General features: G+C 46.4%; 1 protein-coding gene across 9 annotated transcripts in view; it reads right to left on the reverse strand.

The window, feature by feature from the left end:
- Nucleotides 1-14,194: 14,194 nt before the first annotated feature.
- The window catches only part of MBNL3 (muscleblind like splicing regulator 3), a 91,293-nt gene continuing 79,651 nt past the window's right edge, over nucleotides 14,195-25,836 (reverse strand). For 7 of the 9 annotated variants that reach the window (XR_003987494.1, XM_030449382.1, XM_030449377.1 and 4 more), the window contains 2 exons: nucleotides 24,521-24,594; nucleotides 14,490-22,009 (listed from right to left, as the gene is read on the reverse strand). Coding sequence is in view for 7 of the 9 variants with exons in the window: in XM_030449382.1 (XP_030305242.1) it covers nucleotides 24,538-24,594 (57 nt within the window). In the remaining 2 variants the exon portion in view is untranslated. Of the gene's footprint in view, nucleotides 22,010-24,520; nucleotides 24,595-25,836 lie in introns of all 9 variants that reach the window. The other 2 variants (XR_003987495.1, XM_030449380.1) reach the window with 1 other exon arrangement.

The following is a 25,836-nucleotide window of genomic DNA, read 5'->3' on the forward strand; positions in this document are numbered from 1 at the left end:
GCGGCACCCGAGGCGCGCCCCTCCCCGCCGTTCTCGCGGTCACTTCCGGCGCGCTGACCCCGCCTCGCTGGGGGACGGGTTTGGGTGTGACACCAACGGAGCTTTCCCGGGGTTCCGCACGCCCGGAGCTGGGAGGCCCGGAGGAGCCCGCGGGGTCAGCGCAGGCTCAGCTCCTGGCCCGGCCCGGCCCAGCCCAGCCCGGTTCAGCCCAGCCCAGCCCAGCCTAGCCCGGCTCGGTTCAGCCCGGTTCAGCCCGGTTCAGTCCAGCCCAGCCCAGTTCAGCCCGGTTCAGCCCGGCCCAGCCCAGTTCAATACAGCCCAGCCCGGTTCAGCCCGGTTCAGTCCAGCTGAGCCCAGCCCAGCCCAGTTCACCCCAGCCCAACCTGGTCCAGCCCGGTTCAGTCCAGTCCAGTCCAGCCCAGCCCAGCCCGGTTCAGCCTGGTTCAGCCCGGTTCAGTCCAGTCCAGTCCAGCCCAGCCCAGCATGGTTCAGCCCGGTTCAGCCCAGTTCATCCCAGTCCAGCCCGGTTCAGCCCAGTTCAGTCCAGCCCAGCCTGGTTCAGCCCGGTTCAGTTCAGTCCAGCCCAGCCCAGCTCAGCCCAGCCCGGCCCAGCCCAGTTCAGCTCGGTTCAGTCCAGTCTGGTCCAGCCCAGCCCAGCCCAGTTCAGCCTGGTTCAGCCCGGTTCAGCCAGCCCAGCCCAGCCCAGCCTAGCCCGGCTCGGTTCAGCCCGGTTCAGCCCGGTTCAGTCCAGCCCAGCCCAGCCCAGTTCAGCCCGGTTCAGCCCGGCCCAGCCCAGTTCAGTCCAGCCCAGCCCAGCCCAGTTCAGCCCGGTTCAGCCCGGCCCAGCCCAGCCCAGTTCACCCCAGCCCAGCCTGGTCCAGCCCGGTTCAGTCCAGTCCAGTCCAGCCCAGCCCAGCCCGGTTCAGCCTGGTTCAGCCCGGTTCAGTTCAGTCCAGCCCAGCCCAGTCCAGTCCAGCCCAGCCCAGCCCAGCCCAGCTCAGCCCAGCCCGGCCCAGCCCAGTTCAGCCTGGTTCAGTCCAGTCTGGTCCAGCCCAGCCCAGTTCAGCCTGGTTCAGCCCAGTTCAGCCCGGTTCAGTCCAGCCCAGTCCAGCCCAGCCCGGTTCAGCCCAGCCCGTCCCGGCCCATCCCAGCCCGGAATAGCCGCCTGCTGTGAGGCCAAGCCGCCGCTGGCCGCACCGGAGCCTTCTTGCCGCCTTCCTGCATATAAATAAACTCAAAATCGGTGCAAAAGCCACGTTATGGAGCCGGTTTGCTTGAGGAGCTCATTGTCCACCTCCTGCCGGGCTCCTCGGAGCTCCCTTCCCGGGAGAGGCTTCCTCGTCTGGATGTGGCACTCAGTGCCATGGGCTGGGAACCACAGTGGTCGTGGAGCCAGGGTTGGACTTGATGATCTCTGAGGTTCCTTCCAACCCAGCCAGTTCTGTGATTCTGTGGTTCGGCTGCTGTGGGGAAGGGCACAGTGCCGGGGGACGGGCAGAGGCACTGCCAGGGTGTGGAGAGGGCACTGCCCTGGGTGTACATCCCTGAAAAGTGTGTCAGGGATAAAGCGGGATCATAAGAGCTGCTGGATTCTAACCAGGCCACATGCAAGGTCCTGCACTTGGGCTGGGACAAAGCAGAAGTGCAGGGTGGGTAAGGGGAGGGTTTGGGAGCAGTCCTGAGGAGGATTGGGGGTGTTTCAGCTTCTCAGCTGTGTCCTTGCAGCCCAGAAAGTCGCCTGTATCCTGGGCTGCGTCCAAAGAAAAGTGGCCATAGATTGAGGTGATGCTTTCCCTCTGCTCTAGTGAGGTCCCACCTGAGTATCTATTTGTAGAATCCTTATCACAGGAAAGACAGAGAGTGTTGGGTCCAGGTGAAGCCCCCAGAAATGACTGGGGGGCTGGAGCACCTCTGCTGAGAGGATGGGCTGAGAGGGTTTGCTTTGTTCAGCCTGGAGAAGATGGGAGATACCCTAATGCAGCCTTCCAGTACTTTGAGGGGGCCTAGAAGAACTTTTTAGAAGGGGGAGCTTTTTATAAAGCCATGTAGTGACTGTAGAAAGGATAATGGTTTTAAGATGAGAAATGGGTTAGGATTTAGGTTTGGTATTAGGAAGAAATTCTTTACTGAGAGGGTGGTGACACAGGCACAGGCTGCCCCGGGAAGCTGTGGATGCCCCATCCCTGGAAGTGTTCAAGGTCGGGTTGGACGGGGCTTGGAGCAACCTGATCTGATGGGAAGTGTCCCTGTCCACGGGGGTTGGAACCGGGTGGTTTTTAGGGTCTTTCCCAACCCAACCCATGCTATGATTCTGTCATCTATTTAGAAGCTTTGTCCCGTATCCTTTTACCTTCTCAGCAAACGCCATCAGCTTTCACGGCTTGCCTGTCATGTACTTGGCAGAGGACTGGATATTTCCTCCTGTTTTCTTTCCCTCGAAGCCTTTTCCATCAAAAACTTTGCAGAACCAGCAGTTAACTCCCAAACGCTTCGCGGCTCACGGACAGCAGGGGTCACCAAGGGACCGAGCACGGGAATGAATCCGATGGGGTGGCAGCCGCCTTCTCAGGCTCCCAGCCCACCCAGAGTATCCCCGGGTACTTTTGTAATTGACCCCGGCGTTTCCCCCATCAGTTATTTCCTCCCGTTGTTAAGATTAAGTAACTAAAAAACATAAACAGGTGCTTTCTTGCCCCAAATTCCCCTCTGTCACTTCAAAGGTGACTTGATTGTTTGCAAAAGGCATTCCCACCTGTAGGGAAGCTGCCATCCAAAAGAAACAAATTTGTTTCTGGGCACCAGACTGCAGCTTCTCACTGTCTGCAGGATTTCATCAGACACGTGAAGGACCTGGGGTTGTCCCTTTCTCCTGTGCATCACCTGTCTGACTCCAGGTGTGAGGCAGACACTGCCCTCTGTCCCTGTTGTGTCCATCCCCTGTTCCCAGCAGGCCCCAGAGGTGCTGGGTTCAGGTGAAGTGTCATCCCATGATGCAGGTAAAGGTCTGTGAGGTGGCTCTGCTTGTGGTTGGTTCTGCAAACAGCAGGATTTTATTCACTTTATTTCCATACGTAGGACGTGTCCATCACAGGGAAAGCTCAGTGAGGACTTCTGCCCCTCAGAACAAGTCTTACTTAAGTTAACATAAAATTTGAGTCGCTTTTCTTTATTTCAGGTAAGTAATAACAGCCTTTGCCACTGCCTCTGGAATTGCTTTGTCAAATGAATTGGTGGCATGAGGTAGATGTGCCTGGATGGAAGATATTCCTGTGGCCACTGCATGAGCTCCAGAAGGTACAGAGGTGACATTAACCCAGGCTGCCTCCTACTTCAACCCTATTGTAAATCATGAGTAGTTGGGAAGCACCTAATGCACTCAAGGAGCTCAGGATAAAGGAAAGATGCAGTTGCTTGCAGAGGAGCTTCCCATCTAATTTTAGCCATGACACAACCAGTGACAGTGACAAATGGGGGGAGGGAGAAAAGGGGCAAAGGGGGATGAGGGTGGCAATAATAAGATTACACGGTCACTTAGGTTCATTATGTGGATGTCTTTCTGGCACTGCTGGCCCATTATGTTTGTGATGTTTGGAGGAATGACTAAGGGAGAGGAACTGGGAGAAAGAGCACAAGCTATAGGGCAAATAGTCCTGCTCTGGCAGAGGGGTTGGACTCAATGAGAGGTCCCTTCCAACCCCTGACATTCTGTGATTCTGTGGTAAGTAGGAAAAAAACCACAAATATGTTTTGGTGCACTTTTGTTTGATGCCTCATTCCTGGCCTGGGTGGACATTCCCTTTGGGTGGGTGCAAGATTGGAAACCTGGATCATTTTCTTCCTCCAGGTCTTCAGTGTATAATCAGTATCTGTTTGGATTCCCAGAAATTTACTTCCCAATTTACAGAACTTTATATCTGGCCTTACATATCTACAGCTGAAAAAAAAGTGGAAGGCTGGTGTCAGAGTGCACCCGACTGACTGTTCAGTATCCTTGGGATGAGTTGTTCCCTTCATTAAACAGTTTGCTCAGCTATTTCACTGCCTGGGATGCCACCACATACCTGGAACCACAGGAATCACAGGTGGGGATGTGAAAGGTTTCAAAACTCAGGATGGGAATTGCTGCTTTTGCCATAAATGGCCAAGCTCAGGGCACCCCTGCAATACTGCCACTCCCTCTCTGTCACCACCTCTGTCTCGGTGGAGGTGTGGCATAACACAGGTCAAAGGCCTGATTTAGTCTCTGCTGCCACTTTTTCTCCAGCTCTTTCCAAGGACAAAAGCACAGGACTCTGCCTTCACCACTCCCCTAAGAGGCCTTGCCCACTCCCCACAAAACGAGCCTCCCAAATGAGCATCTGGGCAGGATTTGATTGCTGCAGTTGATGGACTCAGCTGCTCTCTGCCGTGCCCGCAGACAGCAACAATACAGCAGCCTCTGATTAAATTAACCTGCTAAGACACAGATCCTGCAGGGACGTTCAGGGAATGGCCAGATGGCACAAGCAGGGCCAGGAATAATTGCAATTTCTATCTCACCAGCATGAGACAGATCCTGCCTGGTGCTGTGTCCTGCAGGGAGGCAAGGAGGAGGGCAGGCAGTGCCTTGTGCTGCAGAGCCATCCCTGAAAGGGGGCAGAGGAACATGGAGGGACTGAGGAGTCTGGAATATCTCCTAGGGATGCCAGTGTGGGGTTGCACCACCTCCCCACCCCAGCCACAAGGTGGATGCTGCCTGGCTGCTGCTGCTGCTGCTGCTCCTGGTGCTGCTGCTGCTACTACTGCTGCTCCTGGTGTTGCTGCTGCTGCTTCTGCTGCCTGTTGCACACTGTCCATGCTGTAATTATTGACCATCTTGCTGCTGTGACTCCCTGTGTCTGCCCAAGCTATAAACCAGGCTCTTCTTTGCCAGGCAACCTGCAGCAGACTGCCAAGTTCAGGCATCTGGGTTGACATGTGGCAGGGATTGCCTGGATTTCACCTAAGTTACTGTCTAGCTGGGCACATCATTTGCATAAATAGATGCAAAACCATCTTAAAACCTCGTGTAATTTCTTCTCCGCCTCTTCCAGTGGTTTTGCTAATCCACTTACTGTGCCTTGTGGTGTTCAGCATGTAAGCTGCAGGGTAGGGACTGGCTCCTCAGGGCTCACACAGCTGCAGGAGCACTGTGGCTCTTTCAAGGAAGTCCTGTCGTGCCAGTTGTGTAACCATAATGACAACTTCTGATTTCAGATCTGTCAGATTACAGATTACAAATTACAGATTACAAATACATTTTAGGGGTTGGATGTGTTCATCAGTCCCAGACTCCTAATTCTGGGGCTGTTTCAGGCAGTGCAACCTGCAGAGATACTTTTCTGCTTCACCAGTTTTTCCTGTCAAAATAGAGATGACTCTATGAGGCACATTCTGGGGACCTTTATCAGAGTTTTCTTCTTTTCTGTCATCCCTCAGCTTTTAGCAACAAAAGGCATGCTGGCACTTTAAAAAAAAAAAAGGTAAAAGACATTTTTCAAAGCAATTACTGATACCAGGGCAGAAATGGGGCTGCACTGAATTATAATTGATACAAGGAAATGACTGGGATTTTGGGGAAGAGAAGGATCTCTCTTTGGTCCCTATGTATGGTACCAGATCACCAGCCACTTAGAAAACTTTGGGCCAGGACCTGGTTGTTACTCATGAGCAGCAATGCAGGGGAAGGTGCTGTTGCCCCCCAACCCCTGCCGTGCTCACAGGTCTCACCTCCACACCTTCCCTGTCCTTTGGTCACCCCCTCTGATGCTGTGTCCCCTGCATGCAAGGGCCACATCCCACACTGCAGGTCTCTGGGCAGCAACAAATCACTGCTCCATGTAAGGACACTGGTGCTACAGCAAACGAACTGGTTCCACAGGTCACTCCCTGTTTTCTGCAGACATGGAGCAGTCACCTCCTTGACCTTCGTGGTCCAAGCTAATACAATCTGTGCTCTTATGGGTGGGCAGCACCTCCAGCTCTATCACTCACCAGATCCATATTGGTCCCTTGCCAAGTTGCAGCTCTGTGGCTCCCAAAAAGTGGCCTGTGCTCCATACAGGTGGTATGGTGCCAGCACAGGATGCTCTCCTTGGGTCTGCCATAAATCTCTGTGAAGCTGAGGGGACAGGGCTGCCCTCAGACTTGACCTTTCCAGCACATGTGACAGCATCTCCCTAGAATACATACATCCATATATACATACATACATATTTTAAAGTTTCTATCCAACACAGTGGTAGGGTAAAACTGCTCCTTAAGGCTCAAAAGCCAGAAGGCAACATTGAACATCATAAACCCAAGCCTGTTACTTTAAAACCCAAATGAAAAAAAAAAAAAGGAAATTATATATTTATATAATGTCAAGACATGTTTTTAAGATTTGTGAGAATAAAGCCATTTGAAACTGATGTCTTAACAGCAGTTCCCATTTGCCTTAAACTTCCATGCGTTTCCTTTTTATATTGTGTTCCTGCAGCAACTGCAAATCAAATGCTACAGTGATGTGCTAACTTGGACATGAAATGCATTAGCAAAAATGAAGCAGCCAACAGTTAATTATAGTGAAACCCTCTGCTTTATTCCTGCTGAGAAAGAGAGAGAAAATGCAAAATTCAACTCAAATGGAGTATTGAGAAAATACTTCAATATGATGTTAATAAGCAAAAACATTTCTTCTTTTTAGTAAATTACTCTTCACTTGAAATTTCCTCATAGCAAAGTGACAAGTATTACTTCAAATCATTAATTCCTCTATGCAGACTCCAGTGAAATTGGTGCCTATTCCTCGGGGCAACCTGGAGCATCCCTTCTGGCTGGGCTGGGATGCACAGACACAAGAGCTGAGTCCTGGCAGCTCCCGCGACACGTGGGAGCCACGTTTCCCAGGTGGGCAATGCCACCAGCACCCATGGCCTTGCTCACCCACTGACAGCACCCACTTTCTCAACCATTGCTTTTCCCCAGCTGAGGACACACGTTCATGGCAGAGTCACCAGAGGGTCTGTTTATCAGGAACGTGTCCCCAGGCAGCCACGCTACGTGTGGCTCAAGTCAGGTCGTGGGCTGAGATGCTTCTGAAGTAGATCAACCTGAGGATGGAGGAAAAGGCTTTCCAGACGAGTGCAGCAGCAGAACTGTGAGGAATGGCCAAGCAGAGCTTGTCCCCAGACTGCATTTGCAAAAAGCTGACAAAGCTGTCGGCGAAGTGAGAATGCAGAGAGCTTATTATGAGACACATTCTGAGTCTTCCTGGCAAGGGAGGCCAACAGTGCAAAGCTGCAGGTCCTCTATGCCAGAGCCTGGAAATGACACCTGGCCATTTGGAGGCAACCCAGGCACCACCGAGGATCTTTGCAACACCCTGGAAAGCTGCAGCCTGGATAACGTGCAGCATCTGACATCGTCATCCAAGGATGCCAACCCAGCAAACCTCAGAGGTTGGCAGTTCCAGAAGCCAACTGTGGCAGCCAAGGGGTTAAAGTGCTTGGCAGGGGAAGTTCCTTGGAGGAGAAAAGCATTGAAACTGCTTAATTAGAGTATTCAAATTAGATGGGGTTGCAAAGCAGTTGATTTCTCAACTTGAAAAAACCCAGAATATTTGCCAACCACGATCAGAAGCAGCAGGGTCTGTCAACAGCCTCACTGGTGCTCCCCATGCTGGGGAACACTCCAGAGGTCTCTGCTGTAATTGCTCCTGGTCTTTAGTATTTTGTACTGCAGTTTAAGAAGTTGCTTGAATTCATTTTGTGGATAGAAGCCAGTGATCCAAACCCCAGCTCTGTATCTCTGCCTTCAGCAGCAAGGGGCTGCTGGCTGGTTTGTTTTTGCAGAGTGGCATTTGGGCATTTCCTAAAGGATTCCCTAATTTACACCATCATGACAGGATGAAACTGGTGGCTGATGAAAACAAATGTGTCTCTGATGGGCCAGCATTCCCCCTGGCTCTTGAGGCAGACAGCAGCATTTTCTGTCCCTGCATGGAGGGATGAATGGGAGCCCTGAGCCCTGCACAGATGCAGCCACTGCCCATGCCAAGGGTCCACGGCCTCCTTCATCCACAGCCAAGGGCATCTCAGCATCAGCAGCTCCTAGGTGAGCCCAGCCATGCTCTGAGGATGCTCTCACCTCTGCCTTGGGGCATGGCAGACACTGAGGTTGGGCCACTGCTGGGAGTTGGACTCAGGATGCTGGGGGAAGAGTGCTAAAGCTCATCCATCCCTGGGCGAGTCCTTATCCACGGGGATGGCAGATCTCTTGGAGCTGGTCCATCTGCCTCATCACTCAGGCTTTTCTCATCTCCTGCTTTTCACTTTTCTAATCATTTCCACAATACTTAATCCCACACCAAATTACAAATTCTTCCCTACCCTCTTAAAATTCTGCAAGTCTCTCTCTCTCTCTCTCTCTTTTTTTTTTTTTTAAGCTGCATAATTGTGAAGTCTCTCAAATCCCTCTGCTTAGTCTTCATACCGTGTGCCACCACTATGTTTTGATCACTTAACACGGGGTCTTACACCTGCTTGATGCAATTTTTTCCATGTTCCCTAGAAAGAAAATCACCCTCCCTTAGCCAGTGCTTTGCAGTGAATGAGAAAGGTGGCACAGCAGGAGCAGAGACAGCAGCTTGAGGGGTCCCCACCCTGTGCTACACCTCGAAGTGAAGCTGATGTCTGAGTAGGGTTGGGGTTTGTTTCCTGGCAATATCTAGGTGCTCTTCAATGGCTTCAAGTGAAAGGTTTTGACATCCTCCATCAGCACTGCCCCAGGCAAGGGCAAGTGTGTGGCCAGGCTGTGTGGCTCTGAGGGTCCCCAATGCCCTCCTGCTGGCAAGGTGGCTGCCACCATCCCTGGTGTCTCCTGCCAAGGCTCAGCACAATGGGAGAGGGGACAAAAATTCCACTTCTCTGTACACAGAGACACTGTGCCAACAGCAAAGAAAATTGATCTCTGGCTGCTGGGCCTCCCTAGCACTTCATGCTGCTGAGATAAACCATCAAGCACATACCTGGAGAAGACAGAGCAAGAAAATAAAAGCTTTCTGCATCAGACTTATTTCTGCCTAGAGTTGGGGTCCTCCTTGGGGACCCCAGGAATGGTTTTCAGAGAGGATGTGCTGGGGCCACTTTTGGATCCCACATATTTTTTCTTTTCTGTTCCATTCTGGCAGATCTAGAGGGAAGGGGAAGGGGGAGGGTGGCAGCTGGGGCTCCATGGGCTCTCCATGGGCACTCTGCACCAACCATGACCAGAGGACATTGCTACAACCAAACCCACAACTTTCTCCTGTCCTTCTTGCAACAGCCCCATCTGGTGCAAAAGCTTTCCCTGGGCCAGGGCTCTGCTGCAGCTGCAGGTGTCAGAGTCAGGAGATGAGGAGCAAGGTGCTGAAATGCCCCTGATGGGGTGGGATGGGGAGAGAAGGTGCTCAAGGGACTCCTCACCCACCTGCTAACACAAGGATTGAGATTTGTCCTTCACAGGAGCGTGGGACATTTGCCACAGACATCACCACCAGTGACCCAAGATCTAGATCTAATACCCTGCTGCCTCAATGATTACCAGGTTAAAAGAAAAACCCACTCTAAAAAGGGGAGTCTGGAGGCTCCTTCTCCTCCCAGCATCACCCTCTGAGCTGACACAGCCCCAGCTTCAGCTCCTTGCAGTCTGGGGGATGCACATTTTGGCAGGCAGCCCCCTGCCCTCTCCTTGGCAAGCTATCCACCAGCAACGGGCAGAGCTGTAGTAGTGCCAGGCACCTGCAAGCAGGGATATGGGGGCACCACCACATCCTCAGGCTGGACCAGGGGAGCAGAGCTGTCACCCCAGCCCCGGGCAAGGGATGCTTCATCATCTGGTGTCTGGTGGGGGATACAAGTCGATGAGGAGGTGGGGAGAGGCAGGGGAGGAGAGAGGCAGCTTGAGCTGGAGCTGTGTGTGCTCCTGTGTGCTGCAGCCCTGTGCCAGGAGCAGCCGGGAGGGCTGGCTGGGGGTGGGTGTTAGTGACTCATTATCCCTGATGGCACAGGGATCCCTGATGGCCATCCGATGACACATTTGCTGCCAGCAGGACAGGCTTCCCGCCAGCACGGCAGCCCCGGAGTCTTGCAGGGGCTCTGCCAGCAGCTTGGCTGATGCTGGGAAGTCACTGTCTGCAGCTTTGGGATGCACAACCCCAACCAACCCCAGGGGGTGACTGGGTGCCCCTGTCCTGGCAGCAGATGCCCCAATACTTGAGGTGAGCAGAGGGCTGGCTGAAGGCATGGGAGCTGCAGGGTACAGATGGGCAAAGCCAAGTGTGGCAAACTGGGGAGCCAGCACAGCACCCTCACCTCCCACAGCACCCACCCTGCTCACCCCAGTGCCCTGGCTCCTGGCACCGGCCCATGATGACAAATGCTTTTATAGCACTATATTAAGTGAGAAATCTGACTCCACTCCCCATGCCAAGCCCTAATACAGTGCAGACCTAAATACAGCACTAATGCAAAAGCTTAAAGGATTTCCCATAATTGAGCAAAGCTGGCAGAGGGGTGAGAGTCTGGTGGGGGGGGACGATCTGCAGCCCACCTCCTCCCCATTGCCTGGTGTGCCAATCCATACAAAGAGTTGAGATATTTGCTTTAATATCCATTTCTGAGCAGAAAAGGGAGCGGGGTGGTGTTCTACAGAGCAAGCTCAATTTTCCAAATCACAATTGCTACTTTTATACTCAAAAATTGTGAGAAAAAAACGTTATCTCTAACTTCTCCTATCATTTGCACCCAATGACAGGTTAGTAATTCCTCACTTCCATTTCAAGGGACAATGCTCAAAAATTTCCCCACACATGCTCAAGGATTAGTAGGGGTCCCTCTGCCCTATGGGTGGGTATTTTAGTATGTTAATAGCTCATTAATTTATTAATGCCAAGTTAATAGAGTGAATCCAATTACTCAATGTTTTTCTAGCCAGTGCTCAAGGCTGTAACCAAGATAAGTGGTGGGGAGCTGTGGGGAGTGCTCCTTCCCATCCCTTTCATCTGGCTTGCAGGTGTTTTGCAGGCCTGTCTCAAGGCCAGGCTGTTGACTACTTGGGATGTGTTTTTCTCTAACTGGAATCTAGTTTTGTCTAAGTTTTACTGTTTCACTGTTATGCAAGCCCTATTTTTAATCTGTGTGTCTCTTGTTTTCTTTTCCCCAAATGTGTTTTTTTTTCCTAAAATTTTACTTATTTCCCGTAATAACTGACATCAGTGATCACCAGGAGCTGATGGCCACCAGAAACCCCTGCAGGCACCCAGGTGCTGCTGTCTGGGAGCAAAGCACAGGGCTGGCAGGGCTGCAGGGACACTGAGGACACCAGTGGGGACATGGCTGCAAAGCCCTCCTATGGCTGCCATAGCACAGGCAGGACTCCCAATAGCTGCAGCAGAGAGGATGCTGCAGGGATCAGCTGAATTGCAGCAGTATAAAGCATTAAAGCAGAAGCTGTATTGATTATAAACACAGGCTTCAGGCACACGATGGTTGCAGAGGGGAGGAGGAAGGCAGCAGTTCCCTTGGGAAGGTGCAGATAACATTCACCAGCAAATAATTTACATGCACAGTGGAGCAAAACAGAAATACCTCTGCAGAAGGCAGCTGCAGCTGCACAGATAAATGGTGCAGCATCATTACCCCGGCCTCCTGCCTGGACTGCAGCACCCAGCACGGTGTCACAGTGCTGTCACCTCGGGGCTGGATTTACACCTTCTGGTCCAGGGCAAGGGCAGTGGGGAGAGGACAGAGCACAGGGGTGCTGAACAAACGGGCAGATCCACCCTGAAAAAGGCAAAATGGGGAGGAAAAAGCAAAAGCATTTGCAAAGAGTGTCCCCCAGCTGAGCTAAGCCTGGCTGGGACCCTATCAGTCAGCCTGCTTCTCAAAGCCCGTCCTCATAGCCTTCAGGCTGTGCTGCTTCCCATCCCTGCAGGTCCTGCCACCTGCAGACCCCCAGAGGACTTCCAGACCCTTCACAGGGATCACATTTTGGGATATGCTGCTGTTTAAGGGCTGTACTCAAGGCAAGGCCCCACATTTGCTGGAAAAGGCACATTGGTCCATGGTCTGCATCAACAGCTCAGAGCTGAAGAGGGGCTGAGATGCTCCTCCTGCTGCAAATGCTCTGACAGGGCAGCTCCTGGGAAGGGTTAACTGCCTGACTGCACTGAAGAGGGTATTTTAGATCCATGTTTCATCAGGGATTAGCCAAAAATTTCTTTCTTCAGCCACCTTTTTCTCAGGATAAACAGATCAAAATGATCAGAATGACCACTGGTTTTGGACCACAGAGGCCCATCTGAATATTAAGCAAGTCTTAATAACCAAATGTTTCTCCCTCACGTTTTCTACTGATGTTTCAAGAGCCAAAGCACTAAATTAAATTTTTTTTTTTTTTTTTTTTGTGACTTGGCTTTCCTGCAAAAATGTGCCCCAGTGGAGAGGAAGATAGATGGGCCAGGTGCTGCAGTATTTTCAAATGACACATGCTGTAAATACAGTATGATGTAGCGTTTGCTCAGATCCTTTAATCCAACTTTATCTATAAAGTGGTTTGCAGCAGGTTTTCCTGTGACTTCTGCAAATGGGCCCCAGGTGAAAACCCACATCCCTGGCCCAGGGATGCAGTTCAACCTTGAAACAGGATTTCAAGTGTCTTTGTTAAAAGCCACCCTTGAATTTCAGTGCTTGCATGGGACTCATATCCCCAACCCTCTCCATGGGGGATACTCCTGCTCAGCACAGCTGCTGCCTCCAAAAAGCCAAAGCTCAGCCCTGCTGAAGGCTCTCAGAATCCCCTTTGAGTCCCCATCCCCTCTGTGGAGAAAGCCAAATCAGGGGAAAGCTGGTAATAAAAACTTAACTGCTCAGCAGAGATCCCACACCATGCCTGGAGCAGCACCACCTCCACTGCTTAGGAAAGTTCTGGGTTTAGAAACATTTCAGACAGTTAATGGTGCCATCAGACAAGGCAGGAGCCATTTACAGAAAAAGTCTGAAAGTGGCCTTGACACAAAAAGGCAGTCAATTAACCTGCAAGCAGAAGTCAGGGAAACAGGATGATGAAACAGTAATGGTTACATAATTGGTAATGGGCTCAAGTCTGTCTCTCCCTTTTCTCAAAGTCAAGGGTTTGTCCTATTAAAGGTGGAGTGGTGCCTGCACAGCCTCCTCTCCTGATGTGCCTCTCACCCCACCACTCCAGCAGCTCTAGCAGACCCACATCCCATGAAAACACTTCTTTTCAAACTCCTGGCTTCCCCCAGAACCAGATTTTTTAACTCCTTCAGTAAAAAAATTACTTCTGGCAAAAGGGCCAAAGATCCCTCCAGTGCTGACTTCTCACCCTCATGTTGGCATCAAACCTCTCTTGTTGCGTGGCCTGGCTCTCCCATCACCTTGGTGTCCTGTGTCACAGCAGCCTGGATGCTGAGGCCAGACCATCACTCAGATGTTGGTGAGGTTCCATCTTCAGGGGATCTGCAATGACATCTTCTGCTGCCCCTGAGACGGGCGATGCTGCAGCCAGGCACATCCCCAGCCTGGTGCCTCCAGCTGGACCCAGTGTGTGCCAAGCCTGGCTGATAAAAGACAAAGCTCTGAGGGGACAAACGACAACCTGGAGCCAGTTTCAGGGTAAAAGCCATATAGGTGGTGACCAAGGTGTGGCCACTAAGCCACTTTCTTACCTCCAAACCTACGCAGCATTGCAAAAGGAACAAACAAATTCATCAAGAAGCAATTTTTTCTCTTGCAGAAGTCTAGACAAAGCTCAGCAGCAGCTGCTCTGGGCCATGGTGAGGCATCCCTGGGCTGTGCAGCCTGGGGCTGAGCTGGGCACTTGGAGGAGTTGGGGAATCCAGGCTGCTCCAAAGGGAGCTTCCTGTTGTGTGGCTGCAGTGGGACGTTCAGAACCATTTCTGACACAAATGCTGAAAGAGAAAAATTAATACACACATCACTGTGCTACAAAAGCTGGAGGCCTTTGAATAATGGTCAATTTATTCTCCATGGTTATCTTCAAATGCACAGCTCTGATCTCCTCTCTAATCACATCACAGCTAGGGTCAGAAAGGAAGCATGAAAAAACCCACAAACTAAGCACACCACACCAGAGGGGCTAAGGCACAAGCGAAACAAAAAGGCAGCATCTGGGAAGTTTTACTTTTTATTTTTCTAAAATACAAATGTCTTTCTTGTGTTAGTAACTTTAATGTGATAGGCCGAATGCATCCAATAAAAAGGAGGCACTGGCTACAGAATTCAAAATACTGAAGGTATTTTATGGAAAGAAATTTATTCTATTGTTCTACACTTTAGATATAACATTGAATCAAATTCATTAGTTATTATTTTTACATCAGAACCTTTAAAGTTTGGGACTAATAAACTTGAAAAGTTTTTAAAGTAAACTCCTATTAATGTGTAGATATGGATCCATAAAAAACATAACCAAGAATTTTATACACTTTATTAAAAGATCAAAAAATAAACAATAACAATATAGAAGTAACATACTAAAATGAGTAGCATTATGCACATTATTCTAAAGCACATACAAGCACTACAGCAATATAACATGGCAAAAAGAAAAATAAATTCAAAGCGTACGCCCTGTTGGTAGCAGTTGAGGGAATGAACTATCCTGTTATGGAACTGATAAATTGCAGTAACCTACGCCTGTCTGGATCCAATGATATTTTAATTTCTTACAATTCCACAGGGCTAACTGTAATCATTTGCATATATTGTCTAAACTACACCATTAAATTGATACCTAGTATTTCCCTTACTTTGTTTTACCAGAAATGCCTATGAAAAGAAGAATGTGCTTCAAAGATCTACTTTACACAGTACAGTATAAATGTTTTTATATATTTAAATTAAAAATTTACAATTTAGGAGAACACTCTTTGATTTTAGTGATTGCCTAAAATACAATTCTCTATTTAAAAAAAAATAGTGATCTGTTGTCAGGTGGTATAATAGTGTAGGGAGTCTTGGTTTGTTTTCATGATTTAAAATAAAAAAATATAATTAAACCAAAGCTAATTAGAAAGAAAAAAAAATCCCATAATCCAGTCTAAGAATGGTCTTATCATCCCCTCATCTGCTAGGATACAAAAGCCATGGCAACAAAATCATTTGGCTTCCACCACTATCAAATAGCATCTGTGTACAGTAATAAAGAACTGGAACCTTGTAATTCGGTGTCAGGTAATTCTCTCTGTTGTGTGTTTGGAAAAATAACTTCATTTTATTTAATAGTTGTGTTATTTTTGCATGCTTAAATATCTCATTTGAGAGGCATATGGAGTTATTTTTGATGATTAAGGATGTCAGTAAAGATCACTAGCAAAGATTTTAGCAGTGTTATGATCATGCTCATACCCCAATGAAAAGAAGTTTGACCAGCTACAATTCATCTCACAATAGTGCAAAGTATTTTTCTCCCATGATTCTATAAATGAAAAACAACTCAATTACGAAAATCGATCATGGCAAAGGGAAACCTTAATTAGAATCAGCTGGAATTAGTTGATTATTTTGTATTAAAACCTAGGTGATTGTAACACTCTCGAAAAAAAGGCAACATCTGATTCCCCCCCTCTTTTAAAGACACGGGTGACTGCATGATGCTTTGATTCAGCAAACCACCTCTGTACCAACACCCCATGGGGCAGTGCAGGCTGGCTGGGTACTCACTGCCACTGCAAGGAGTCACAGAATCACAGAATGTCAGCTTGGAAGGGACCTTAAGGATCATCTGGTTTCCATCATCAGTTGGAAACCTCTAAGATGCCAGCAGCAGTGGCTGAAAGTCTCAGACCTGGCAGTGACACCTCAGCCCCCCAACCCTGGAGTGGGCAGGAAAGGGAGATGGTGACATCAGGTGCCACCACACACTGGTTCTGCTCTGGAACCTCAACCCCAGTTGAGCACTGGGCTGCTCAACTTGTTCTGAAGTGGGCATCAGCCTTGTGGCAAAACCAGTAAACCTTTCTGAAGCAAATCTGGGCCTGGGGTTTTGCAAAAAAAATACCAAACCCAAACAATCCAAACCAAATCCTTGTTCCAATCAACAATAAATGGGTCAACATAGGCATTTCAGCTTCTTCAGACCCCAGCCTGGTACTGCAGAGCCCTGGTGGCTCCACCACCATGGCAGAAAGGGAACCAAGAGGCTGTTCAGCAGGCTGGGGGAACACAGTTGTGCTCTCCTGTGATGGCAACTCCAAGGGGCCTGTTAACCCCAGACAGAAGCACCAAGATGGCCATGATCAGACTCCATCTCCTCATCCCAACATCCATCCGGCAGTGCCAGCCCAGCAGGCAGCATCAGCTCAAAAGAACACCATACAGCAGAGAAACCTGCCCAAGAAAACTCAAATCACCCCCTTCCTTCCACTGCTTGTCCTCTCCATTTTGTCATCTTGCCCCAAAAGGGTGAAAAAAAATAATTAGCAAGTTATGGCATTTCAAAATCCCTCTGAGATTTAAAACACTCACTGCAGTGACAGTCACCTTTAGCAGACAAACATAGCTAGAAAACAGGATTAAGTACTAGGAAAAATGTGTGCATACTGCCACGGACCTACCAGCCCTAAGAAGATTCACTGAGAACACAACCAAGAACAGGACACAGGGTGTGGCTGAAAACATGGGCTGATTGAAAAAGAAAAAAAAAAGCAATTCAAATCTTTGCTAGTGACCTTACGAATTAATTAAGCACTGTTCCCATTTCTCTGTGCTGCAGGTTGGAGCTGACCTGTTATCAGTCTGCTGTATAATAAGCTATAGCAAACTACAAAGCTTTTACAACAGCAAAGCAACATCATGCTTTCAGATAAGTTTTATAGCAAAAAACTCCTCCTTTTCAAAGCCTTAGTAATACCTATCTCTTTTACAAACTTTTCCTGTATTATTACAGACTTTTTATATTCAAAATAAGTTCCAAGGATTTCTTTCGTGGACTATGTACATAAGTGCAAAAAAGGTGTGTCTCACACATTCGTACACTAACTGAATCAGTTTAACTGCAGCATATTTGTATCTTCAACACTGTTACGGGGTCATTCCACAATATTTTTGTTTTTTTTTTTTTTTTTATGTACAGTTCTTGCTAATATAAATTAGTATTAAAATAGTTATATGCTGAATTATTTAGCCCTGATCATAATGTAATTGCGTGAGTGTTCAATTTCTGGAGAAAAGAAAATAGCAGGCAGAGCTACAGTACTGAAACTGATTTAATTCTGAATCCCCACCACGTGAATGGATGTGAAATGAAAGCAAGACCGGTCACTACGTTGCAAATACAGCTGTCATGTTTTTGAAGTGAAAATACTGTGGAATAACCCTTGCCACACAACAATTTCTACAAGCTATAAAACCTGACTCTAAATCCATGTGTTGTAAACTTCTTGACTGAAAAAGTGACATTAAAGACACAAATTCAGCGTTCACATGGGACTTTGGGATTTTAAAAATATTCAATCATATCTTTATCTGACAGTATCGAACTGTACCTTTAACAAGCTCATACTGTTACACATCACTTTTAATTTACATGTGAAAATTTCACAAATAATGTATACAAAGGTAGCCATGTTGTAGTTTTGTTGCCATAGCAACAACAACTTAATATAATTAGTTAACAATGAATCTATCATTGTAGGAGTTACATACAAAGTTAATTTTGTTCTTAAACTGTAAACTATACAAACTAGTTATGGACTGTATTCTATACCTTATCATGCTTCAGTGTTGGTTTAAAATATAACTAAATGGGCTGAATACATGTATTAAAAATCTTAAACTTTCTCTAACTCTCCTTCAAAATTAAATTCATTAGTTACTAAAGATATCAAAAAAGCAATAATGAAAACCTTAAAAACTAATGGTAGAGAAATTAAAAATATATGACATGAATTAATGTGTTGTAGCCTAGTAACAATGTGTTGTAGCTATATTTACATTTGGATTAGGCTATCAACAGTTTTTTTAAAAGTTATTACAGTCTTTAACATACAGTATATACTCTAAGGCCTTCAACAGGCACATGGTAAAATCAGGTCAATATCAAACTAAATCCATTCAACAGGAATGGGAAATTCGATTTTCCTCATAAATTTCACCTCTTTCAATTCTCATGTCTGTGAAATGTACAAGGGAGAAACAAAACCAGGACTCCAGTTTCTCAATCACCGCGCGCCCGCGTGTCCTAGAGCTACTCTACCACGTCAGCCAGCAGCCCACGAGCTGGAGGAGAAGAAGACATCTCACCTGGCACATCCACCTCCTCCTCTGGCCAGTTCCACCCACCAGCCACATCCCCATCTCCATCGCTGCCTCAACAGTGGGGTCCAGCCCAGACCCTGCTGCAGAACCGGTACCGGTGCGGCTGGCAGCCCGGCTGTGCCACCAGTGGGGAACACGCCGAGCACGGTGAGAGACAGCAAGAACAGATGGATGGATGGATGGATGGATTGATGGATGGATAGATGGCTGGGTGGCTAGCTGGGTGGCTAGCTGGCTGGCTGGCAGAGAGGAAAAGCTCCTCAGAGTGGTGGGGAAGGGGCCGGCGCGGGCTGGCCAGGGAGGTAACAGTTTCTAGAACATCACGATGCAAAAATACAGAGTCAAAAATAATCAGCTAGAAATTTCCAACTAAAAAAACACGGCTGATTGTGAAATCATGTTCCAAATTACTAAAAACACTGTATTTAACAAAAATAATCTTAATAGTTTTATGAATCCATTTTATTTTAAATCCCTCTTTTATTGTCTGCTTATGTTACAGTTTAGTAGTAGTACTTTTTATTGAAACTACTAACAACCTTTTTTTGTGAAAATGATCAATCTCAGCTTTCATTTTCCCTCTGCATGACCCGTTTTATCCAAGTTTCAGCATTTCTTGCATATTGTTTGCATAAGGCTGAGAGAAATGGACAAAGAGAAATAACTTTGGATAAATAAAAAATATAGGTTCATGGAAAGTGGGAAGCTTATAAAAATGTCACTAAAATTATATTGATTTAAACAAACTTACATACATCTCTTGTCAAATAAAGGATGATATTCACGCTTTTATGACATTTGTTTAGAGTCACTAACTAGCTTGGTGACTTTGTAATAGTCTATTTAGGAAATTTATAGTCTGGCGACTTTTTTTTTTCTTTTCTTTCTTGAACAAAGAAAATTAGAGCAAGTCATTGCACAACTAGTTTAAATAGTGCTACCTCAAAATGGCATTTTTGCCGAGATTGTTTTGAATTTGGTGAAGTTTAGTGCTTCAAGCTTTTCTTTCCTTAAACTCATTTACAAATTAACTCTAAATTTGCCAGCAATATAAAAACTGTTGTGGCACCTAATATAACTACCCTGAACATCCCTCATTGGACCTCTTTTAATAAAAAATAATCCTTAAATGTTTTTTTTTTTCAGTGCTTTAAATGTGACATGAAAACAGCTGTATTCTAGGTTTACATTCTATGCACATCTATGCCAGATGTTTAAGTTGATAAATAAAATAGGAGGTTACATCAAAGTGTCAAGATATACAAAAATCCATTTAGCACTGAAAAAATTCCAACCTCCTTGAACTCATAAAGCCATACAAGCTTGAATGCATCCTTTCTGGCTTAAGAAGATCAGTTCTGTTCTTTGTTGAGGCACTGGCACAGGTTGTGCAAAACCCATTTTGATACACAAATAATTTCAAACAGGAAGTACTCAAATCCACTTTTTCCACTAATAATGTTACAGTTTTGGGAAACAGAAACTCAGTGGTGAAAAGAACAGGTATGTGGTCACCAATATAATGAGTCACTGATTTCAGGCAACTGCTGCTTGTGAATGCTGATGGCTGGGGAACATCCACGGACACAAGAGGCTGTCAAAAGACAGGGTTCATAAAGGAGGGTCTGGGGGAAAGGGTGGGGATGTTTTTTTCCCCTCCTCTTTCAGGATTTGCTGAAATGAAGGGAGAGATTCCTTCTGGATCAAGGCCTTTTTGAGCTGGGCTCTTCAAAGGTTCTTTTCAGTGATTTCCAGAGGCAGATGCTCAGAGTCTGCCCTGGGACACAGTGGCTCTAGATGCCTCTCCACCACTTGTGGGTTGTGGAGATACACATCTAGTGAACTATCTGCACTCACAATGCAGGAGAGGGGGCAAGGAAAGTCTCTACCCAAGGCTGAGGAACTTGGAAAAGTAAAAAAGAAGCCTGGCTGTTGGATTTTGGCACCCTACAGGACCACTGTGAGCTTGGGGTTGCTGGATCTCTGGACACTGGACACTTCTTGGTTTCAGTAATGATTCTTTTTCTCCTTGTATGCAATTTGTGGATTTACAGCAGCAAATCCATCTCTTTCAGAATGCAAATGATGCTGTAAAGCTATGACAGGGTTAACTTTGCCTGTATCCTCAACTAAAATGCATTCTGCAGCCAGATTGTTCAGCAACGCAGCATAGCGACAGGCTGGGCTGTCCAGGGTGCACGGGCTGGGAATTCTTCTATTCACGTGTATGAAAAGGAGGTATTGAGAACTAGCCCTTGTTGTGCAGCAAACATTGCTCTAGATCAAGTAGAAGGTGCCAAAATAAATCCACTGACCTACAGGAGCTCCATGAAGATGGATGTTTATCTCCAGTAGAAAGCTTATGCTGAGCTTTCCTTGCTTTGTTACTGCTGCGTTTGCTCTAAAGAGCCAGAGATCACGGGGGGGAAAAAAAATAACCACCCATTTATGGAAAATGGTGATTAAATAATTGATGCATGCTCAGAAAATTTCAGGAAGAGCCACATAAAATTTCAGGCTGAAATGTTTCATCATGCTTGGTGGAGACAAGCCCCTGGGCTGCTTGGGCTCAGGCATGGCTGTGGGCCCACTCCAGCTCAAGGCCGGCATTTGCTCCTCTCCAACCCAATGAGTCTTTGCCCAGCTGAAGCTGCCTCATTTCACCACCTCTTTTTGTTTGTTTTGACTGCACCATGAAAACAGCAAGAGAGATTGTGCGCCGTTTGCAGCTGAGAATGCACTTCAATGGACAACAGAACTGCAGAAATCCCTTGATGTGTACCACTGTCTGAGCAAATAAATTCCTGTCCCCTAACTGAGCCTGGGCTTTTGTGGTTTTGGTTTTTTTCTTTTTTTCCAAAAGTTTCCAGAATCAGCTCATTGTATTGAAAGAAATACCCTGAACTGGACAAGAGACAGCTGTCCTTTCAAATTACTTCTACTAAAAATTTGGAGGCTCTATCCAAAGGCAAATTTTAAATGATAAAAGGAGCATTCAACACAAGCAACTTTAGCTGACATTAACAGCAAAATCCAGCAAAGGGCAGAACATTCCTGTGTCGAATTTTTCAAGCACATAATTCCTGTTTCCCACAACAACATTCTTAGTAAAAAACAAACAAAACCCCATAAAACCTACAGTATATGAAAACTTAAGACATGACAATAATGACAAAATGGTATTGAATATACTTGATAATGATGTACACTTTAAAACAAATCAATAGACTATGATGTAAACAAAACAGTAAGATAACACTTTAAAAACAAGACAAACATTTATCCATCGATAGTATACAGTAAACCAACAGTCCGCTGTGCAGATGCACTTATCAGGATGGTAGTCATAAAATGATTAAGTGTGTTAAAGTAATGTGTTATAAAAGTCTATTATAATTTTCTACTTGTATATCTCATATAACAGAGCGTTGTTTGTTAATTGTTTCTATAGTGCTTTTCTTTTTTTTTTCTTTTTCTTTTTTTTTTTTTCTTTTGACATTCCCATTGATCAGTTTTTGGTTAACATGTAGGCTGCAACAGGCTTACTGTAGAGGTGGTAGAGAATGATAGAGGGAAGAGGGGATATATACAGAAAGGCCATGCGCAGCTTCCCACCAAGAAGTCTTCGTGCTCCATAATTTTACTGTTCAGAATTTCAACATGGTCTGCTGCAGAGAAGATAAAAAAAAAAAGAAAGAGAGAAAAGTTAAGAGAGAGATAAATATATGTTTTAATAAAAGTCATACCAATAAGAGATGTTTACATCCCCACCCCATTGCCCAGGAGGTTGCCATTAGTTTGCTTTAGAGTGAAAACATTTTACTCCATTTTTCTGACGTAGGATGAAATTGCTAATAGCACACTTGGCATCCTCTTTAACCTGCACTTAGGGCTTCCCATTTTGAGTGTACTTCATGCACACTGACAAGACAATTAGTGAAAGAGAGAGGTGTGTAAATAGGTCTTATTTTTTGACAGGATGGCAGGCAGAGAGTGAGGGGGCCACAGGAATCTCCAGCCCCTGCTGGCTCCTGCTTCCTTTGGAGAGAGACACAGAAAAGTTACATTAAAATCTGATCCTAAAAAGCCATGAGCCAAAGGCAAACTGGGGTCAAAAACAAAACACAGACACAGAAACCCTGTGCTCTGGACTTCTGGCAGCAAATCATCTCTACTGGGACATAGACATGGAAAACCTCCTTACAGAACCCAACACTTGTCTCCTGCAGAGCCAGGATAGCCAGCCTGGCTACCAAGACTTGGTCAACCATGGAGGAAAACAAAAAACATCTGCCAGAGCAGTGTTTCCACTCAGAGCAGCCTTGGGAACTGTACCTCAACACTGCACAGCACCAGTCAAGGTCCTTGTCTGGCAAAACACTTGAGCACACACAGTTTCATACGCTTGGGTGGCAGCATGAGACAGTTTTTTCACTTTAACACATGCATGCTGCAGAATTAAAATGGTCTTTAAGGGGCTGTGAGCACTAGGGATGCTGGGTGACACAGTGCTTTTCTGCCAGCCTCTAAGGTGGTTTCTGTCCCTCAGGTGCTAGGTGGTAAGAGCACCTGCTTCTGGCAGAGCAGTGGCTCACACATGTGCTCACACAGCTCTCATGAAAATGTGCTCCTTCTCTGTCCCAGACCCTTTCCATGTCACTTGATCCCTAAGAAATGCCATGAGATTCAATGGGTTTCAAGCACAGCTTTTTCATGGTCCTTAACAGCACATCTCACACTGTTCTTGCACAGACTGTGCCATGCTCCTTACTTGTTAAAGAAATACATCCCATGGAAGTTCCTTGCCTAGTCTGAAATCACTGACAGTGTGGGTTTAAGCACACACATACATACACTTAAAAGTGAGGAGATTTCAGAAGAAAACAAGCTTCCTGAATGCTGAAAACAGTCTTAAAGAGTTGAAGAACGAAGCTCTTTCAATGCAAATGATCTCCTTATCAGGTGGAACAGACTGTCTTGCATGAGTTATGGGAAGAGGTTGATGTGTCAGGTGCTATGACAGAACTGTGCACTGTGTAATGCAGAACATTTTCACTAATGAGGGTAGCTCAGCATTCACCCCTAGACTAATAGGGGTCCATGGAGACAGTCAGAGAGCCATTTATACATACATATGTATACATATGAGCCATAATAAGTTTATTTAGGTCAACAGAGATAAAGACTGCCACCAATATGAGTAATTTTGTCTGACTGCTAAAGATAACATTAGAGAACTGCTTGTCAAATTAATTTTCAGCATTGAAGTACGTGCCTGAAATATGTGACCTAAGGAAGAAATGGTTTGCATATCTGTGTATACTAGATGGACTGTACTGGGACAACCTGGTGAGCTTTTGTTCAATTGGCTGAGCTGCTCTTTAGTCTCTTGGGATAAAAAAACCCCACAGTGATGAACTGAAACCCTCAAGGGGTTTTCTCTCATGAACATCAGCTAACACAAAGAAAAGGAACAGGAAAATTACACTGCTGCTACTACTGTGAAATAATACTCTGTAAGTCAAAGAAAGGACAAACTCCATCATTCTCACTCAGAGAAAGCCACCAGCCCAGGAAAGCACAGGATCTGCAGGCAAGGTGAAGGAAATGCTGCTTTCATCCTGATCTTAAACACATACAAAGACCTCTGAAGAAACCCACCATGAACCAGGCTCCCTCTGCAGCTGAACAGCAGATGTCTACTCAGACCAAGCCAGCCTTGCAGATGCAGAGCAGCAGATGATGACCCAATCCTGCTTACCCCAGGAAGGGCAGGATGCTGCTAACAGCACAGGAGAAGTTGCATCTTTTCAGCTGACTCATTACCAGAGCAGTCTTTGCAACAAGAGCACAAACCCTTGAGGCATCTGCAGGCAGCTGGGAGTATTGCAGAACAAGAGCAACCTGTAAACACAGCTGTCACTCAGGGGGATGCCAAGAAGGGAGGCTGTGAACACCATAAAACACGTATTTTAGACACAAGGAAACATTGCTTGTTATAAACCACTGGGCTGATCCGTATCTGTGCTGCATCTACTGAATTTTTGTTGACAGGACATGAAGCCACTGGGGTCCTTCAGGCTTGGTCCCTGTGCCCAAGACAGCCCCTGCTTTGGGAGATGCAGTGCCCTTGTACAAAGTAATCCCCAAGTAAAGAGAAATACCAAAAAGGAACTTACTGTTCTATCGGGAACTTCTACATCTGTGAAACAAACATGCTGCTACTCAGTTCATCTACTGATAACTGGGATATCTACAGCAAAAACAAAACAAAACAGAACAAAACACATTAAAATATTGTTTTGAGATCAGGCTGATCATTCTGTCTTCAGTATTAAATTAGTATGTACAACTGTGTCTTATAAAACAGGATCCATTCCCAAGATGTCTTTACTTCACCACACATTAAGTACAACACAGCCGCATCCCTAAGAATGCCTGCAGAATATATGGTGATTGTACTGGGATTTTAACTCCATAGACTACAAATAAGACAGAAATGCTCTCAAACTGTCTGGCTGAAACAGGACTCGTAGAGCAATGCTGCACAGGAATTTCTGCTTTCTTCTCCTGACCAATGTGAATATGAGTAAGACCTGCACTACCTGAAAATAACACCAAAGCACAGAAAAAGACTGGCAACCCCTACTGCGAGCAGTAAAACACTGCCTAGGACTTTTGCAGGCATAACTTCTCCTGAAAGCCTCATGATCTCACACTAGTAGAAGACTAGAGGATGCCCCCTGAGATATTACTGACATTTGGCATGCCTAACAGCCTCCTGCAGAACTCAGTGACACCCTGTTTTCTCTACAACAGCTCTAAACCTGAGAGCATGATGAGTAAAAATGCTAAGATTAGTATTGGGTGAAAAACAAACAAAAAAAAGTGTTTGAAATGCCTCTGCTCTAACTGGGAAAAGTTGTGGCACACCAAACTTGTCAGGAAGTATAACTAGGACAGGTTGTGTGTATACAGTTCAAGACTGGTGTGGAAGCAGCCATCACAATTCAGTATCTTCAGAGGAAAGTTTTGGAGAGAATTATGGCTCGGCAGACATGCATGAACTCCTGTACACTTATGGCAGTGCTACAACGGCATGTACTAAACATCTAGAGTATTTCTGTAGGGATGGGTGACATTACTGGTACAAACAAGTTTCAGATTTCATAGCCTCCCCCCCCTCCCCAATTTTTGGGGTTTTGGTTGTGTTTTTTTTAATTTTTTTTTTTTAGTGCCACCTTGCAGAGGAGAAAGGCTGCTTTGCGCTGTCACTTCCACTTTCCAGCCAGGAGAGGACATGCCAAAATACCACAGGGAAGGATGCTCAAGGTGGTATTTCTGCTTGGGACTGAAAGCAGAAGCGCTGCAGGTCTTCTGTGACAGTACAGCCAGGAATTGTACAGCCTGTTTTGGTTTTTTTTTTCTGGGATTTGGAGAAGCACCTGCACCTCTGCCAGTCGCCCATCCCTACATACCAGCCGGGCTCACCTCC

Source organism: Calypte anna, chromosome 4, assembly GCF_003957555.1.
Source record: "Calypte anna isolate BGI_N300 chromosome 4, bCalAnn1_v1.p, whole genome shotgun sequence".
In the NCBI taxonomy this organism is placed as follows: Eukaryota; Metazoa; Chordata; class Aves; order Apodiformes; family Trochilidae; genus Calypte; species Calypte anna.